Source organism: Gouania willdenowi, chromosome 20 (genome assembly GCF_900634775.1).
Source record: "Gouania willdenowi chromosome 20, fGouWil2.1, whole genome shotgun sequence".
Classification (NCBI taxonomy): Eukaryota; Metazoa; Chordata; class Actinopteri; order Blenniiformes; family Gobiesocidae; genus Gouania; species Gouania willdenowi.
In genome coordinates, this window is record NC_041063.1 from 17,731,483 (window position 1) to 17,750,220 (window position 18,738).

Sequence of the window (18,738 nt, forward strand, 5' to 3'; positions counted from 1 at the left end):
AAAGCTTTAATGTTAAAATAGCCACAAGAGCAGGAAGAGTTTTTCTAGCGTTGACAGGATTTATTTTTTTTTTTACTCGTCACCATCCATCAGTGAAGGTGCTGCAGCCTGGCACAGCATTTCAATGGAGACTCAGCACCATCAGCAGCAGCAGCAGCAGCCATGGCTCCGGGGCCTCCAGCTGGGGCTGGCTGCTGCCTCTGCCTGCCCTACCAGCACCGTGGCTGGGGGAAGAGGCAGGCAGGCAGGCCACAATAACGCCCTGAGGCTGCTCACTATGCACCAGTAAAGAAAACTGAATTTTACTCTATGAACTTCTGCAGCCTTTAGCGATTTGATTTGACAAAGGCGAGTCTGGCGCTGAGCTCGTGTCAGGAGATGAAACTATCATGAGTTCACCGTTAGGAAAAGACAGATTAACACCATTAAAACAATCAAAACACAACAACTATTTTGATTTCAAGTTTATCAATATTTGCGTATGCGAATCTACAGTTTCAAGGTACATTATATTACATCTGCCCAGTCTGTACACATGAGGTTATCTTCATCAGGATGTGGTCTGCAATGTGAATCAACAGAGAAGTCAATTTACACTTTACCACAAATAATCCTCCATAATCTGAGCATTACCGGCTTTAAATGAAATTATATGAGATGTGACAATTAACTCTGCTAAAATGACAACCACAACTCAATTGTAATACTGACATTTTTGCTCAGCCATGTCCTGTCCTAAGCTACTCTAAACCAAAACAGAAATTTAAAACTAGTTTAGCTTTTTTGTTTGGTTTTTTTTAAATAGATACAACCAGTTTGTGTAATTGTGGCCATATTCTCTACCTTTTGACTCCACCATTTAAAGAATAAAAGTCGTCTGGTCAGCAGTGTGTGATAATTGTCCCTGATGCTAACACACGTCACAATAATTAAACATGGAGGGCGTCAAGGAATGGGGGGGTGGGCTTTACTGATAGTGGTAACATTGGCTGCTACACCCCATCAAATTGGTACAAAAATCCTTCAATTTTTTAATCTTCCTCTTTAAAACAAATATAATTTACAAGATGTATTCATTCCTTCTTTACACTGTACCACTACCGCAAACAAAAAAAATTGCAGTAGTGAATCCTGTGCATGCGTGTGTGGTTCTGCACTAATGTTACGTTTGTTATAAGGACACTGTTGGTTGAACTGAAAACAAGTGGCTACAATACAATATAAATAATAATAGACTTGACCTGCAAAGCATTTGACAACCATGCAGTTTACTGGTGTTTCTGCAACGACGCAAAATAGAATATTGAACGCAGAGGTAGCCTAAAAACTGTGCAACAGACAAAAGGGATGATTTACAGAGCTCACTTTTGCTCACTATAAACATGATGGAAAAGATGAACAAGTTATTAATTAGTGGATATTATGCTTTCTCTCCCCCCCCCACCCCCGGCAATAAAATGCAATGAAACTTAATATTAAGTTAATATACAATGGGCTTTTGCTGGTGGAGGTTAACCGTTTTTACTGAAGTGATGTCTTTCAGTGAAACACGACAGCTGCAGCCACGACAGTACGGACATAAAACATGCACAAAATCATTCCAATTCAAGCTAAATAAATAATAATTAGTGGAAGTGAAATGTCATAAAAGGCACACACAATGATCACGCAAGTAAGAATGGCACAAAAATGCATGCTGACAAACTTAAAGGGGACACAAAAGGATAGTGTTTGATTTAAAGAATTTAGGAAAGAGAAAAATCAAAAGGAAGAAATTTCAGTTCAGTTTTAAGAGAGCCGCAAGAGCAGAAATCTAGCATGCTAAAAAAAATATCTGTCACAGGTCGACTCAGGTAATGCAGCCCTACACATTTCTGGAGAACTATTTGGTTTAGTTTAATTTAAAGTAGCCTATCCGTCTGTGTCTTCTGAGAAAGATGAGGAGCGAGTGTGTGGTTGTCAGGAGGATGTTTGAAGCGGATATTTACAAAGATTAACGTACAGAGACTTCTGCGTGGTATAGTCTTGCACTTGTTACACACTTGATTAAGCTCTTGTGCTCTGCGAGTGGAGTTTGGACGAAGGGCAGAAGCGCGAGGCAGCGTTTTTGTCCCGGGTGAAGCTGAGAGTTGCTGCGGCTGCAGCCGGGTACGACTGAATCGTGGGAAGTTGTCACCAATAGAAGGAGCGTGTCAGGAAGTTGGCTGCCGTGCCGAGCCAGCCCACGCCATCTGTGATGGAGCCTACACGAGTGACTGCCTTGTCCTGCTCCAGGGACGGGCTCTCGTCCTCGGGCAGGTAGTCTGGGATATCTGTGTTCTCCTCCACCAGCACTGCTAAGCCCTCCTGGAATGGAACTATCCGCTGCACAAAGACACATGGAATTAATATAAATAGTTTACTTTGAGGTACAATACATACATCAATATTAAAAATATTAAAATGCTAAATTAAATGAACAACTACACAATTGTTTAAAAAACTCAAACCTGTGGTTTGAGCGCTGTTTGTAAATGCTAAACCTGTTTAAATGCATTACTTAACCTGGCCTGACACCTGCTGGTCACAGACTGCATTACTACATAGGTCCATTTTTAGGCCTTCACTGAAGTTAATATTCCATTTTTAAAGAAAAAGATAATGAAAGTTAGGAGAGTGTTAAAATTGCTACTATCATATTCTCTCAACATTAGGATTGTTAGTTCATATCTGACTGGTGACCCTGCTCCAAAATTATGGGAAGAGATTTGTCTGAAAAATATTCACAAATATATCAACGTGTATTTCTTTTAGATTTTCACATGTTTTTCAGAGATTTAACTAAAAAATATTCACATATATATTTTCGGATTTTCACTTCAAAATTCACAAATTAAAAAAATACGGATGTGGATATATTTGTGGATCTGAAAAACACGTGCAAAAAACTGCAAAACATTTGAGTATTTGAGACAAATCTCTGTTTCAATAATCTCAGCGAGGGTGCTAGGCTTTAGCATGCTCACGACAAGATAAATGCTGAGAAAAAAGATTCCAAATTCTAAAATATGCTTATAAAAATAAATCTGAAGTTGGAGAAAATGAGGTCTGCAATGCAAACATAATGTAATGCTGTAACAAAGAGTGACTATGCCCCAGCCAAAAAGCAACAGCCTCCATACTGAAACAGAGATGTGTTAGCGTAATCACATGAGTGTGAATTAGACTCAGAGGGCTACACTCTGTGATATCACAACAGATCACAGAAACCACACGCAGAGACAATCCTGGGCACACGTACATTCACACCCACCATCAATTTACAGACTTGTAAAGAATCTAACATTCTTAATGTTTTTGCACCCTGACACCTTTTTTTTTGTGCTCTTGTTCTGCAATCATTCAGACGAACTCACCTCTCCTCCATCTTCTGTCTTCACCACCTGCTGAGCCATCATTACTTTGGTGGAATTAATTGCGGTTCCCAAAGCCTGTGTGAAGAAAATTGAGTGGAATAATTGGTGCTCGTGAGCATATGTTTAATGTGAATGAAAATTTGGTAACACTTTACTTGAAGTTTTATACATAACGCTGACATTACACTGTCATTATTACGACATTAGCATGAATAAGGTGTCACGAAGGCTGTCATGAAGTGTTGTTCGTTAACCCAACCCTTCGTTACCCTAAACCCGAACCTTAACCCCAATAGATCCCTCCACTTAACCCAAGAAATGCCAACATAGTTCTAAAGGGATCATAATTTAGTGAACGATACTTAATGATGGCCTTCATGACACCTTCTTTTTTTGCAATTATATATATATTGTTTTTTAATCAAATTTCAACATTCAAACCAACAAACAATAACAATTACAAGTATGGATGAAATAAAAATAAGTTTGAACTAAAAAAAAAAAATCACAAAAAACAAAATCAGTCCATGGTCACAGTTCAGTTTGTCATTAGGGTAGTTTTTGTGTGTATAGCTCCATGCCAAAGTGATGTCAGAGGTTCGTGACACCTTATTCATGCTAGTAATGGCATAATGTCAACCTTATGTATAAAACTTCAAGTGAAGTGTTACCGAAAATTTTAAATGCTTGGATTAGGCTTTTTTTTCTTCCTGTGGAATGAATTCTAACCTCAGCTTTAAGGTCAGAGCGAATTCTGACGACACATCTTTTAACGGCCATTTGAAAAGTGAAACTGATGACTCCTCGGATTTTCAGTAGAGCCTCCTCACACAGGCTTCTTCGAGTCTAAAGTTATAAAAAGGAAAGAAAAAGATCACAATGCAAAGGTTGTGAAAGCTTAACAAACAAACACAAAACATTTCCTATACACAGCAGAGGTTTGCATATCACTGGTTCCCAGCTGCTGAGCTCATGTGTGTGGTGCAGCCCAGCAGAGGCCGTCTGTCTGCTGTAATGTAATCTGGCTGGATGCGAGCCCCCTGCAGACCAGCATTCATGTTCAATCTCAGCGTCCTGCTGTTCAATGCCTGACATTTCCAACCTGACCCCTCGGCCTTCCAATCATAAGCCAGATAGACGCCCTTAAGATGCTTCAGAAACAGTGGGATTGTGACAGCTGCACACACTCAACTCAAAGGAAATTCTTGCATGTCAACAGATGTTTGGTGTGCTGTGGGCGCGGCGTACGCCTGTTATATTTGTCACATTGTATTCAGAGCGAGGGCTGAACACTTACTGAGTCGTCCAGGCCGTCGATGTGCAGCACCACAGTTTTGGCCCTCTTGTTGTTGGAGCCAAGGAAGAAATGGGCTTTGCGCCTGCAGGAGGCGGCGGCCGCCTCGGCCTGCTCAGCCTCCTCCTTACCAGCTGACTGCAAGATCTCATAGATCTCAGAGGCCAGCAGTTTAGTCTCTCCAGGTGATGTGCCCCTTTAGGAGAGAAAGGTTGAAAACAAATGACAGTAAGAACACAGGTCAGAGAAAAAAAACATCCGACATGAAACTCAATTGAGTCTAACATAAAGGTAGAAGTTTAAATGTAGCTTTTAGGTGGTCAGAGTCACTGACATGTCAACTCTTAGTAGAGCTGGGCATTGTTTCAATTTGAACTATTCCAGTTCAGAATCCTAAAGATTCCTGATTCTTTTAAGAGGCAGAGTTTAAAAAGTTGACATGTTTTAGATGAGCTAGCTAAACAGAGGTCTTTCTGGATAAAATAATCTGAACCTCTCCTCCAATTATTAATTCTATGAACTTTACTAGAAGTTTCATTAACACTTTACTTTTAGTTTTATACATAAGGCTGACAAAATGCTGTCATTAGCATGAATGAGGTGAGCTATTATTAAGTGTCATTTGCTAAATGATGACACATTTGGAGCTATGTTGGCATTTTTTGGGTTAGGTGGAGGGATCTAGTGGGGTTAGGGTAAAGAAGGGTTATGGTAACTAATGACACTTAATGACAGCCTTCATGACACCTTATTTAATGACCAGTGTCAGCCTTAATTATAAAACTTCAAGTAAAGTGAATTTCTCACAGGGCTGTTTTCAACTAGTATATAAATATCAAATCAATGAACTTGAATATAAATATTATAAATTGTATTTTCACAGGAGCTTCATTTTCTAAAACCTCATGCAAACCCATTTACACAAATCCTGAGCGTGTGATGCTACATTTACTTAATATGTTACTGTGCTCCCAATAATGTGCTCAAAACCACTTGTACAACCCAGTCCTGATGAGCAGCAGGTACAGGATAATATCAGAAACAGTTCAGCCACACAATGCTCACATTTGCCAGGTAACGCAAACACTTACGGTGGATTCTTACTTAGTGTTTGGCGGCTTCTTCTTGCGGAATCAAAATTTTAAAATTTGAAGGATTACGAGAGAATCAAAAAATTAGTCCCGGGACCAACCCTACCTCTTAGACATTATTGTTTTATACCAGTGTTTTACTACACTGCGTGAACCAAAAAACACATTCAAACAAGTTGAATTTGCATTTTGTCAGTTTTCTTTTTAAAAAACAAACAAAAAACATCAGATTTGATATTTTATAGGGCAGAGTCTTTACTTTGGGAAGTCATGTGATGTTAATTGTGGCCATGATGCCAGGACACATCTTTTTTGAGGCGTCCTGGGTTACCACTGCAGGCCGTACATCTCTGTATGTCAGCAAGTCTTCCCTATTCATGCAAAGCCTGTTGGCTAATAAGCTCTACACAGACAACTTGTCAATGTATTAAACACATTTTGCATCGCAAAGGCAACATCCCCTCCAGCCTTATATTAACCTAATTATCTAAAGGACTTAAAATAATGTTCACACTTGTTTACTTTTACTCACCCCACCCCCCTGGCCTTAGCCATGTGTTCCCACTCAATCTAGCTAGGAGCGAGCTATAGCCAATGTCTGATGCACTGGAAGAAGAGCAGGGATAGATTTAAGAGATCCTGCAGGGCTTTTTGAGCGAAAGACCACACAAATCAAAGCAGTATTCTAGCTTCGGGCAATGAACGAACTCCCAAAAGAGTGGGAGAGGTCAGGTTAAACATCCTCCAGTAACGCTGGATCTTTATTACATTGCACCTCATTGTGGGTAAACCTGAATGTTGGCCTCAAGATTTCTAGAAAAAGCTTCAATAAAGCTGTGTGAGGAGGCTCAACATAAACCAAACATCATATCATCAAAAAACAAAAAAGATCAACCCTGTTTAACCAGCATTTTTGTCGCATTTACTAATAAATATTATTCTGTGTGAAGATCAATATGTATTTACTGTGATAAAAACGAATACAACTGTTTATTGTCCTACACAGAGACCAGTCTGTTGTTGGGGCAATGCTTCATGGGGGTTTTAGTTGTCGTTATATAATATTTGTTTAATTCTACAATTACATTTAGCAGACACTTTTCTCCAAAGCGACATCCAACACATTCAACAGCTGAAGAACTACATTTGATTTCCAGTTAAACGAGATCACGACATTACAATTTTTTTCAACAGTTTGTTTTAAAATACATCAGTTAACAACAATATTGACAGAGATTCATGAAAAATCACACTTCACCTGGAAGGACACAGACCGTACCTCAGGTCAGCTAAACTGCAAAGGGACAGTCCAAGGCCACCGTCAAACAAATATAATATTATTTATTTGTTCATTTATTATATCTTCAGCTTTCAATAAAATAAAATAAAAACATTGAAAGTTAATGCATGTAGGTTTTTGAGCGTGTGACACTTATTTTAAAAATCAGCTATAATCACGGCCATCCTGATACGGCACATGAAAGGTCAATGGAAATTGTGCAGACGGGCAAATATTGTCCAGACAAAAAGAAGTGTCGGTTTAAGGTTGTATGTGGCAATAACTGCAGTGTGTATGCGTGCGTGTAACTTGCTTCTGCATGACATTCTGCAGACTCAGCATCATGCCCAGCTCGCCCTTCATCTTCTCCCTGTTGGCTCGACATTCTGCCAGGTAGCGCACGGCCTGCAAGGACAAGGGCAACTGTTATCTGTCCGTGGCTAAACGCTGACAGACACCTCCACATATTAGAGCCACGCTGTGCTTTTAAAGTGTGTGATTGTAACAGTTATATCACAGAACTGATGAAAATGTGCTGCTTTGGCTTAATAGTTACACTTTTTTTAAAGATTACATAAAGCCAATGTAAGTGCACTCACAATACAAGTCATGTGACAACAGAGTGACTGTTGAGTAGGTGAGTGAACAAGCTGAATTAGGATCCTGTATTGTGTTTACACTACAACAGACACCAGGTGTCAACCTGGTGCAGTGCTTTTAAGCATGGCCTCTTATAGAGGTTTTGCTCACCGTATTTTACTAAATAGTGTGTGAAAATAATACCATGGTGTTTCACTGCTATGCTGCTGGATGTACAAACAGGGAAGGGAAAGTCGAACAATGGGTTGCAGCTGTCAACCACAAAGTTTTGAACTCAGTTCAGAGTGAGACTTTCACTGCAGCGGCGGTTCTAGTTAAAATCTGATGATAAACTTTTACAAGTAAATCAATTTATTTAGCATTTAACATTTCTTAGTGCACTGGTGCTTATCTTGTGTGTGTGTTCTCTGGCCGTACGTTTACAGCACTTATCATAGACAGCGCCGCTTTTTGAGGAAGTGTACAGCCTCCCTCTGCAGCCGTCTCACTGTAACAGGAGGGAAGGGCTGCTGCCTCGGCTCTACACACCATAGACTGTAAAAAGAATGGACGACGCACGCTCACTGGTAAGTCACGCTTTTTTTTGTTAGAACTCCCCCTGCAGCCAGTCAGCAGTATAGGTCATAAGCCCCGCCTCCTCAATGTTAACGGGATGTTGATCAAACTGTAAAGTGAAAAAACTCGTCACATAATTTTTTTTCAAACCTGAACTCTGCTGTGATCATTAGTTAATAATATCAACCTACATTGTGTTCAAGTGCTCATTTTTCTGTGAAGTTTGTTTTAAATAAGTTATTTCAGCTTGAAAAATGGGATTTGACGTCATATATGACAATGAATGACAGCTGATGATTAGGCAGTACGCAAAATGGGCGGGGCGTGCTACTAAGGCTCCTCTCGCTGGACCCTACTGCGCAGACTCTGGCTCCAAATGATGTAAAATTTGCATGATGGAAGAGCCCCCAAGCGCCGTATTTTGGCTTCAAGAACGTTGAATGGGAACAGCTACGGTACACGCCCACTGCTACAGACAGTGACAGACGGGGGAGTTGTCACGTGAAAAGTTAAAATTTTTTAAATTTGAGCGACTCGGTCGAGCACGACCTAATCGCCGGAATCATGTAAGTCGAGCTGCTTGAAGGGAGTTCGCTTAAAGTTGCATCATTTACATTGATTTTGAATGTAATCTAGACACTTCAGTCGTGTTCGGTGTGAACACACCTTTATCCTGGTAACAGGTTGAAATGCATGTGTAACGCCCAATGCGTGAGACTTGAGAGCTTTGAGTGTACATTGTGCTATAATTAGCCAGAGTACTTCAAACAGCAAAGTCAAGTATTAACAGTGATTAAAGTGTAACTATGTTGCTTGAATTGGTGAATTAGGCATATGGAGGTGGATGTAGTATAACTTTAAAGTATAAACCCTGTTAAATGTGGCTTCATTTGTATATCATGATCACAGTCACAACTTGAACTGTTGTCTGCTGACAAACTGATGGAAACATAAACAAAACCCACATGCTATCAGTGACGTGAGTGCAAAACCTCTATATAGCACTTATGTGTCAGCCTAGAAACACTGCAGGTTATGGCCTTCATGCTATGACTGGAACCTGCTTTGTCCTTACTGTGCTGTTGTTTCTTTAGACAAGATGTTCTTAACTAGTCTGCCTTGAAGATCCACCATCACGTGTTAAAAACAAGCTGTGACCCAATTCAAAGAAAATCATATATCCAATTATTGAAAAAGAGTATGAAATTTGAAAATAAAATTAAAAGTCTTTCAAATAAAAGCCAGAGAGTGCAGAAACCTTAAAATAAACCACAACAAAAAAAAGTTCCAAATTAAAAAAGGGGAAAAAAGAGTAAACCACTTAATATTTCTGCTGTTTACCTTATGCTTAGGTAAATACTGCAAAACTTTGCACTTGTAAGTAAAGTACCTAATTAGTTGCCCTACTTGTAGACATTTCAGTTGCTTCAGCTTGTGTTTTGCACATGGGTCTCCAGCGCAGTAAATACGCTTCCTATCCTGGCACCATTGGAGTCTAATCAAATATATGAACACAAAAGCTGAAGCAAACATTTTTCAAAATAAAAATTACTGGAAAATACATTTTAAATGTTTATTTGCGGCGCTATACTACATTTCCCGGAGTTTGGGGATCACTGGTTTAGAGTTACTTTGTTATCATCCTGAAAAACTCTCTTTAATTCACCAGAGTCTAATGATGAGGAGGAACGCGCTGTGAGAATACATGGATAAATTACTGTCAACAAACTGATTCTTCTTACCAGCAGTGCAGAGTAGACAACCTGCGGGTTGGGGTGGTCCAAAAACAGGATGAGACCAGGCAGACAGCCTTGGTCTTCTACGATGGCTCTTCTATTCAGGGGGTCGGCAGCAAGATCCCGCAGCTGGTTCACCACAGTCAGTGCATCCAACTCCGCACTCATGGTGCCTCTTTTCTTGAGGCCACACACATCAAACCTCGTTTTTCTACTGAAAGTCTTTGTGACAACTAGCAAGAGGCTAAACAGACAAGGATATACACAAACATAATTTGCTTCCTGAAATGGCAATATTGTTAATAAGTCAATTAACCATATTGGGCATGCTTGGCACAATTTTAAGAAGTTTAATAGCCACTAATAACAACTGATTAGGGAAAGCCAATTAAATGGAAACGGGCAATGGAAATAAAAAAAATCTGAGGTTACAAATTGATTGGTCAAATGTTGATAAATTAATAGTTTAGTCATAGTCTACAAAGTTCAGCTAAAATCAGAAATACTTTCATGCACTGCATCTTAATTCCCAGCTAGATGTTGGCAGTGTTTCTTCTCAGTGTGAGGCATGATAATATTATTTTCTAATAATAAATCATTTCATTAAGCAGAGTAAAACCAGAAAGTAGCACAAACTTATTTGTTGCATCTAACTATTTAAAGTGTAGTATAGTTTACAAAAAAAAACTAGTTTGTAGATTAGGGTTACGGTTAGGGTTAGTTTGTCCATAACAGTTTAGGAATCTATGTATTAATAGAAAACAGAAGTACTGGCCAATGACGGATGCTACATATGAGTATCACAACAATTCATGAATACGTAGCATGTCCGTAACGCAGTTTTGGAATCTACGTATTAATAGTAAACAGAAGTACAAGTACATAGCGTCTTAATCACGTGACCTATCATGTCACCTAAACTGGCCAATGAGGGACGCTACGTACGGACAGAATGCTGATATATTGATACGGCTACGTACGGATAGCCACTGCCTTTAAAATATGAATTTTGCAGTATTTTTAATACTAGTAAAAGCCTATAGCAGACTATTAAGCTGACTTAAAAAGGAAAGAACTGTATTTTTTTTTTTACTTGAAAGTATGTTTTAATTACTATGAAATATAATGAATAAACCAAATTAGATTATTATTATTATTATTATTATTATTCTAGCACCCGGTTTTTACTATTTATTCCAAAGATGTAATAATTATAAAAACTGATGTTTGACTTCATTATATGATAAGATTTTTCAGATTAAACACTCCTTTACTTAAAAACAATGTTTGACCAATTTACTTTATTTTTGGGCAAACAGTACAAAGAACAGTTTAGAATAACTTAAAAGTCATCTTGTTAATTCAGAAGAAGGTTAAACTTTTTTTTTTCCTTTTTAAGTTTTGGGGTTTTAGTTGAACTGGATAAACGTAATACTGTTATCAATTAAATTGTTTCTTTATTGAAGAAAAAAAATTAAAATAAAAACTTTGTTTTAGACATATCAGTCAATGTTTACTAGTTCCTCCACTAGTTTTAAAAGAATATTACTGAGGGAAAATAACTGGACATTATAAGTTGGGCTAATGCATCATCTCACAAGTCGATTAATAGACAATCAATAATTAATAGCGGACGTTTAAAACAACCACTAAAAATCCAAATTACAAACATTAAATATACATAACTAGGCTTAAATTTGAAATAGAGCTATATACTTCCGTGTTTTTAGGTTTTGCTGTGAGAAATAGTATTTAACAATGAAAGCTTTTACTACAAACATTAACAGGACCGTAAACACAAGATGCTCTATCAAATAACCCAATAGCAGTCTTCATATTCAAGCTATTAAAACAAGTATAAAGCTTTCTGCAAACAGAGTAACACTTCAAACCACCAAACACAAATGACCAAAGAGCCTTTCCTCGACCCCCAGCCTCACCTCAAATCACGCCCTGTGGTGCAGTCGGTCTCACAGCTAAGCTAAGCTAACGAACCATACTTAACAACTGTAGCGGGGAAAGAGAAAAGAAAACCCCACCAAAGCGGGAGATTTCGGTTTCTACTGTTAGAAACACTGCGCACTAACAAATATACGCGTCTCAAGCTTTACTTAACCACAAACTGGATAGTGGTGAACACTCATGACACCGGGCCTGTGTCCCTTCCTCCACACAGCGCTACTTTAGCTAGCGGTGTTTGGATTTAGCAGCATAGTAGGAAAGGCGTTTGATTTTTGACCCAGCGCATCCATGTTTCCAGCAGGATTCCTACAGTTAAAAGGCACCGCATCTGTAACGGGATGTGTGGATACATAAAACGAGTGACTTTCAGTCTTCTGGTACATGATTGGCTCTTGTTATTTGACTGACAACAATAGCAACGAATTGTTAGCATGTTAGATTCAAACTCTGCTTTGATTGGTTCTCATATCTGTCAGTCACTGCGAACCACCGACGATTAGTTGGTCTTCCTTTAACCTGATTGGTTTAATGGGCACTCTCTTCCAACGTTAGTTACCTCCCACCGTGGAAATCGTCGACTTGACAAGGTGGAAAAACTTTGGAGAGTTGTTAGCAAACCTCATTCCGGTAAGTTTCCTTTAGACGATTAGAGGATGAAAACGAAATCAACATATACCTCTTCTTTTGTTAGTCATCGCATACTGCTATTAGTGTATTTAAGACAAATACTCAGTACTAAACATTTAGCTTGTCGGCTAACCCTCGTTAACATCAGCGAACTAGCCTCTTTACGCGTGTTCAGGTTAAACTGGTGACCGTATTATCTGGAGACCGATTTCTGGATGCAACATTTAGAGTTTCAATAATCAAAATAAATAACTTTCTGTAGAGAAATTATGCCATATATGTCTGTAATTGATTAGCTTTACTTAACGCACACATGCAGACGTTTTTTTTTTTTTTTTTTCTTCCCCCATTTATTGACAGCTGTCTGTACGGTTGACACTCAATATTAGTATTTACTTTTACCCATTACAACATCTATTAACGTGTTTTTGTGCCCACTATATATTTAAACAGGATAACGTGCTTTTTCTAACATGAGATGACAGTACCTCTGTCTGGTATCTTCTTGGCGTGGTCCCAACTTCACAACAACACCAAGATTGCTGCACAATATTATGTGTAAAAGTCTGCATACTGTTGTTGTGAAGATGAATGATAGATTTAGTCACACCCACCGGCCTTAACACGATCTGGAATCTTAATGTAGGCATGTTTTAAGATAGAGAAATAGATCATTTATTCATCCCCAGAAGGGGGAATCCATGTGCCCAGTACCATATATTCTAAATAAATAAATACAAGGTCAAAAGTTACTAACAATAGTAATAAAAGTGCACATTAGCAGGACCCATTGTACAGAAAAAAAATTGAAAAGATGTGGTATAAGTGGAGATCAAGTCAACACTTTAAACTCATTGTGTCTCAAACTGTTCGTGAAACATTTTTTATATTTATTTTATTTTTTCGTCTTGACACTTGAGCATCCCACTGAAAGAAGGCAAATACGGTATACAATGGTGGAAATGCAACAGATGCTGATTGTTCCATGGAAACAGATGCAGACAGTCGGGGCATCATATGCAACAAACCGCTGTTAGGTTTTTATTTTATTTTTTTTCTTTAGAATATTTTTTGGCCCTCATTTAGGACGTTTTCATTTTGTATCCATTGTAAATAGTAATAAATGGCAATCTTGAAAAAAAATATGGAAATTGAGGGAAAAATCCCTTTTGAGAATAAAGCAAACAGAGCCACGTATTTAGATTGGAAAGAGATGATATTCACTTTACGCTGGAGGCCGACAACATTCCTGCACAGCTTGTTTCATTTTTTGCTTAATGTTTAAACTCTCTAACAGATATTGGTGTTTTACTGCATGTAATCCCTGCCAAAAAAAAGTCAAATTGTAGTTGTTGTGTTTTACTTTTAAGTTAAATGTCACATTTTATTTTTTATTGTTTAACTTGGGGAAAAACTTTGGTTTTAGGATTTATTCATTTTTATTAGATTATGATTTGTTTTGCGCTACTAAAAAAAAAATATGCTCAGAGAGTCATTTTAGGTTGCGTAGAGACTCATAAAGACTGCAAAACAATGCGATTTCTGTTAAATGATTAAAAATGGTTTATTGAATACTAAAGGAATAGTTTTTTGCAACCCTGAAGTATTTTATAATGTGTTTTAAAGCAGATCTGGGGTCCTGATGTCTCTATTCTATCTGGTTTTTTCCAGGTAACCCTTTGGTGATGATGTTGGGGAGTGTGGCCTCCTGCCCTTGTGAAACAAAGAAGCCACAATGAGTAAAAAGCATGATCCAATAGAAATGGACCTGGTAGGTAACATCCTGACTTTGTTACATTACAAACTCTTTGTTTTCGTACAATTTGTTTTTATTTTTATATTTTGTGTCTTCGACCATACAAGCTACAGGTTTATTTATCGAGTTGTTAATTAATGTGGTTTTCCAGGCTTTAGGATCAGCAAAGCCGTACGGGTCCTCCAGAAGTATCGTGCGTAGAATTGGCACCAGTCTCCCCATTAAACCCTGCCCTCGAGTTCACTTTCAGGTCAGTCGCGGTTGCTATCGTAATGCTGTTTATTTCCACACTGTCCGTGTTTTGAAACTTTCTTGTGTTTTTCTGATGATCTCTTTCTGGCACAAACCTCCACTCCCTCTTTGCTTTGTTTTTCCTCACACGTTTCACTGTTGTCACCTCTAAACTATAAACACAGAGGATCTTATTACAGCTATTGAAATGTTTTCTTATACTCTTTCCACTGACTGCATGTTTCTTCTTTACATGTCTCTTTCTACTCTTTTTCTCCAGCTTCTCTTCCTTGCTATGAAGAATGCACTGTGTCTAGGTCAGTTTTTCAACATCCTAAAGATGAATATTAACAGCTACTTAAGCCCGTCTTTAATCCAGGGCTGATTTCCTCCACATCTTCTCCTTCTTGACTAAGTTTTTAACCCACAAGTGCCCATGAAGATGTTTTCTGTCACAGCATGTTCTTCCTTTAATGGTTTCTGTGTTTCTTTTATAGCTTTATCCTTACACAGAGGATGTTGGCGTGTCCATCAGCATCACGAGGCCAGAAGGCCTGGTGGCTTCTTTGGCAGATGTCGGCTGGATCGACAGGGATGATGATGAAGAGGAGGAGGAGGGAAACTATTTTGGTAGACCCAGGTGAGAGGAAATCAAAAGTGTAAAGCATCTGATGGACAGAAACGTGTTTTGTAGCCCTTTGTGATTCATTTGGCTTTTTAAAACAGGTCTCGTGTGCCAGTGGGACTTGTGTTTCGAGCACAGCCTTCATTTCTAAGGAAACCTCGAGTCCGACGGAGGTCTTTGCCCAGTCTGCATCAGGAATCTGCAGACCCCCAGGGGCCGTCCACTGCCAACGATGAGGCCATTCAGAAGATCAGTGCCCTGGAGACTGAGCTGGCCAAACTCAGAGCTCAGATCGCACAAATCGTCCTCGCTCAGGAAAAAGGGGTACAACCAGGTTTGTTGAAGGAAATGTGTAGCAGTCATGTGATTGTCTGTGTTGGACCCACACTGAACTCCTCACTGACGCTTTGGTTTTGCAGTGTAAGACTTTGGCCTCTAGAGGGCAGCACTGTCTAATTAGATTTCCACTCACTTAGCTTTTCTCTTTCCTTTGTTTGACAACAGCTGCTGCCGTTCCTCCCCCAGCACCCTGTGGCACCCTACCTCCTCCCCCACCACCACCACCACCACCTCTACCCCCACCCCCAGGTCTACAGCGGACATTTTCAGCCATCGATTTGATAAAGGAGCGCAGGGGGAAGAAGGCAGAGTGCCAGACAGATTTGGACCTGAAGCCAGCAGAAATTCCGAGCATGCTCGATGTCCTGAAGGACATGAGCAAAGTTAAACTACGGTCTGTGAAGAGGTGGGCGTCGCTTTAGAAACAGAATGACTCGACATCAAACCATTGATATTTGGGGTATATGGTTAATAAATATAGCTTTTTTTTTTTTTTTTTTTTTTTTTAATTAAATTACTCATACTTGTGATCAGGGTTGGGGTCAATTATAATTGTAATTTGTAATGAATTACAATCATAAAGTAATTGAAATTGTAATCATAATTGGAGAAATATGTTTTTGTAATTATAATTTAATTGTAATTGAGTTCAGATAATTTACTTTGTAATTGGCATGGAAATCATTTGAAAATAATTCAATTATAATTTCATTACGAACCGTGTTTCAGTTCTATAGCTTACACATATATGATTAATAATTAATAAAAGGGTACATATCAAGTTTACCTGTCAGTACTCTTTAGGATCATTTTACTTTTATTTAATATTATTATTATTATTATTTTTTAATCTAGGGGTATAGTGACAGAAAAAAGGCTCAGACGCCCACATCAAAGATATTAATACCAATATTTTCGTTGATTAGGAAGTCTAACAAGGTAACCAAGAGACAAGAAACAAATTAGATGATAGATAATATTTTTTAGTTTTTTTTTTTTTTTTTTTTTTTTTTTTTTTTAACAGCTGAGATGCTAACGGAAAGCTAACACAAGAGGAAGGATACGTTTTATGGGGTTTTTTCTTAAAATCTCAGTAATTGTAATTATTTGTAACTTTAGTAATTGGGAATGTAATTGTAAATGACATTCAGGGGATGAAACATAATTGTAATTGGGGAAAATGTCGGTCTACGTAATTGTAATTGAACATGGACAATTGAAGACGTAATTGTAATTTAAAAATGTAATTGACACCACCCCTGCTTGTGATTGCTAGGACTTATTAATACCGTATTTAGTGATTAACTTGTAACCTGTACGTTTCTACAGTCGACCAGTGGAGGAAAATGCTAAAGTCAAGTTCAATGAGCCGACCGATGCTGCAGCTCTCATCGCAGAAGCCCTGAAGCGCAAGTTTGCTCACCGCTACCGACACGACAGTGAGCGAGACGACGTTGACAGTTTTAAACTTCCCGTCGCAGAGGCAGAAGCTAAACCAGAGACACCAATGGTAAGAGGTTATTAGATTAAATCAGTCTCAAAATCCAAAAAAAACCAGAAAAATCTACCTTTAATGGTTGCAAAATTGTTCTCATGTTCTTGTGATGAGTTTTCTTATGTTTTGAGGAATTTCTTGTTTGTCACAGTTTGGGCAACACATGCTGAGAGCAACAGGAAAAAGGAAGCTCGTCTGAACAGCTGGTCCTGGACTGAAGGCGTGTCTTCTTTGAAGCTTTTTAGATTCACTTTCTATGGATAAACAAGGGATCTTTGCCTGATTTCCCTCATCAGTCGTCATCTCATAATGATGTTGCTGGACCTGTTTTCCTTTATTGCACTTTTATAACTTATGCCAGCCTTGTTTTTATTTCCTTGTACTGAATGTCTTCTGTGTTAATGTGTTGAATTAAGACCAATCACAGGCCAGATATAGTAATTTAATTGTATTAGTTTAGTTATTAGTTGGGATTTTGTTAACCTTGTTAACAACATAGTGTTGTTAATCAGTTTAGTGTTATTTTAACAAGGAAATCTTCTGCCACAGAAGAAAGAAGCACTTTCTAAAATGTGGAACATTGAGACAAATTTACGATGGAAAACTTGAGTATTTATGTTTCGACTTGTTTTTACCAGTTAATCAGTTTCTCACATTCATTTCTAATGTTTTCAGATGATTTTTTAAAATGATTTTATTTGTTAAAGGTACGACCAAGTCTGCCAGTTGTGCTATAGCAACACTTTGATTCCAATAAGTGAGTTATAGCCAGTGGTTTTTTTTGTTTTTGTTTAAAAGCCAAAGACTTATTTTCCAAGTATTCCTATTTGTGTTTTGTTTGAACCAGGTTTTAAAAAGTGTTTTACTGCGTTACTGACAGTTTAAATAGAGACGCAGTGGTTTGTTGCTTATTCAGTACCTACCTCTGTGGAGTCGCCTCCTGTTGACACTAAAGACTGCCTTCCACATTGTTGTGGTCAGATCTGTATTGACAGAGTAAAAACGGGTCCCAAGGTACCCAATTAATCCAAAAGGGTGGGAAAGAGAAGTTGCTTCTTCATATTTTAGTACAAACACAGTGGGAGTTAAACTGTTCTATATTTGACCACTGCTCGTGCCAATGTAGCTGCTGCTGCTGTAACAGTTACCTTTGTTAAGGTCAGGGTAGATTGGCCTTTTTCATTGGGGGTTCATGTCACAGTTTGATATTTTTCAACTTGTCAATGTTTTAACTTAAATGGTCAAAACACTAAATAAACGTTTTCTCCAAACTTGATCGTATGTGTTTCTGTGAAGCGTTTTTCGATGTCAGTGGCATGTAATGAATTTGTTGTTTTCAAGTTTGTATTATTTTGTAAATCCAACAGATTGGGTGTCGAACAAACCAAACATTCATTATTTTAGCAGTTATTGTTTGTGCTGTGAAATGATTTCCAAATGCCTATTACATCTTCTGTTGTGTGGGAAGGTAATTGTGAAATGACTGATCAGAAAGTGTCAAAATGGGTTGTTCAATAGAGCAGCGGGTAATACTGCTGCTTCACAGCAATAGGAACATGGGTTCAAGCCTACTACTGTGTGGGTAGTTGCTGTCCTAAAACATGCTCAGTTCATTGTTTTTATTTAACCTCAAAACTAAAAGTGAGATTAATTTTCTGTGTGGGCTTGGTGACCTACGGTGGTTTCTGCCCTACGTGTCAAACTCCAGCCATCTTGATCACAACTCTGCCAACTTCTTCAGTACAAAGAACCC

General features: G+C 38.4%; 2 protein-coding genes across 3 annotated transcripts; one reads left to right on the forward strand and one right to left on the reverse strand.

The window, feature by feature from the left end:
* Positions 1-449: 449 nt before the first annotated feature.
* armc1 (armadillo repeat containing 1) lies at positions 450-12,156 on the reverse strand. 2 transcript variants are annotated; one of them, XM_028434671.1, is made up of 7 exons: positions 11,891-12,156; positions 9,957-10,194; positions 7,373-7,464; positions 4,693-4,885; positions 4,125-4,241; positions 3,396-3,470; positions 450-2,364 (listed from the first exon to the last, which is right to left on the reverse strand). In XM_028434671.1, the coding sequence occupies exons 2-7, from the start codon at positions 10,116-10,118 to the stop codon at positions 2,173-2,175; spliced, it is 831 nt and encodes a 276-aa protein (XP_028290472.1). In that variant the 5' UTR covers positions 10,119-10,194; positions 11,891-12,156; the 3' UTR covers positions 450-2,172. The 2 variants fall into 2 exon arrangements, with proteins under 2 accessions (XP_028290472.1, XP_028290473.1); XM_028434672.1 differs by having other exon boundaries at positions 2,173-2,364; positions 9,957-10,130.
* Positions 12,157-12,421: 265 nt separating this feature from the next.
* On the forward strand, positions 12,422-18,261 carry mtfr1 (mitochondrial fission regulator 1). The gene is made up of 8 exons (XM_028434596.1): positions 12,422-12,539; positions 14,211-14,310; positions 14,447-14,545; positions 15,024-15,166; positions 15,253-15,485; positions 15,656-15,896; positions 16,820-17,000; positions 17,137-18,261. Exons 2-8 carry the CDS (start codon positions 14,275-14,277, stop codon positions 17,182-17,184), a joined length of 981 nt encoding a protein of 326 aa, XP_028290397.1. The 5' UTR covers positions 12,422-12,539; positions 14,211-14,274; the 3' UTR covers positions 17,185-18,261.
* The last annotated feature ends 477 nt before the right edge of the window (positions 18,262-18,738 follow it).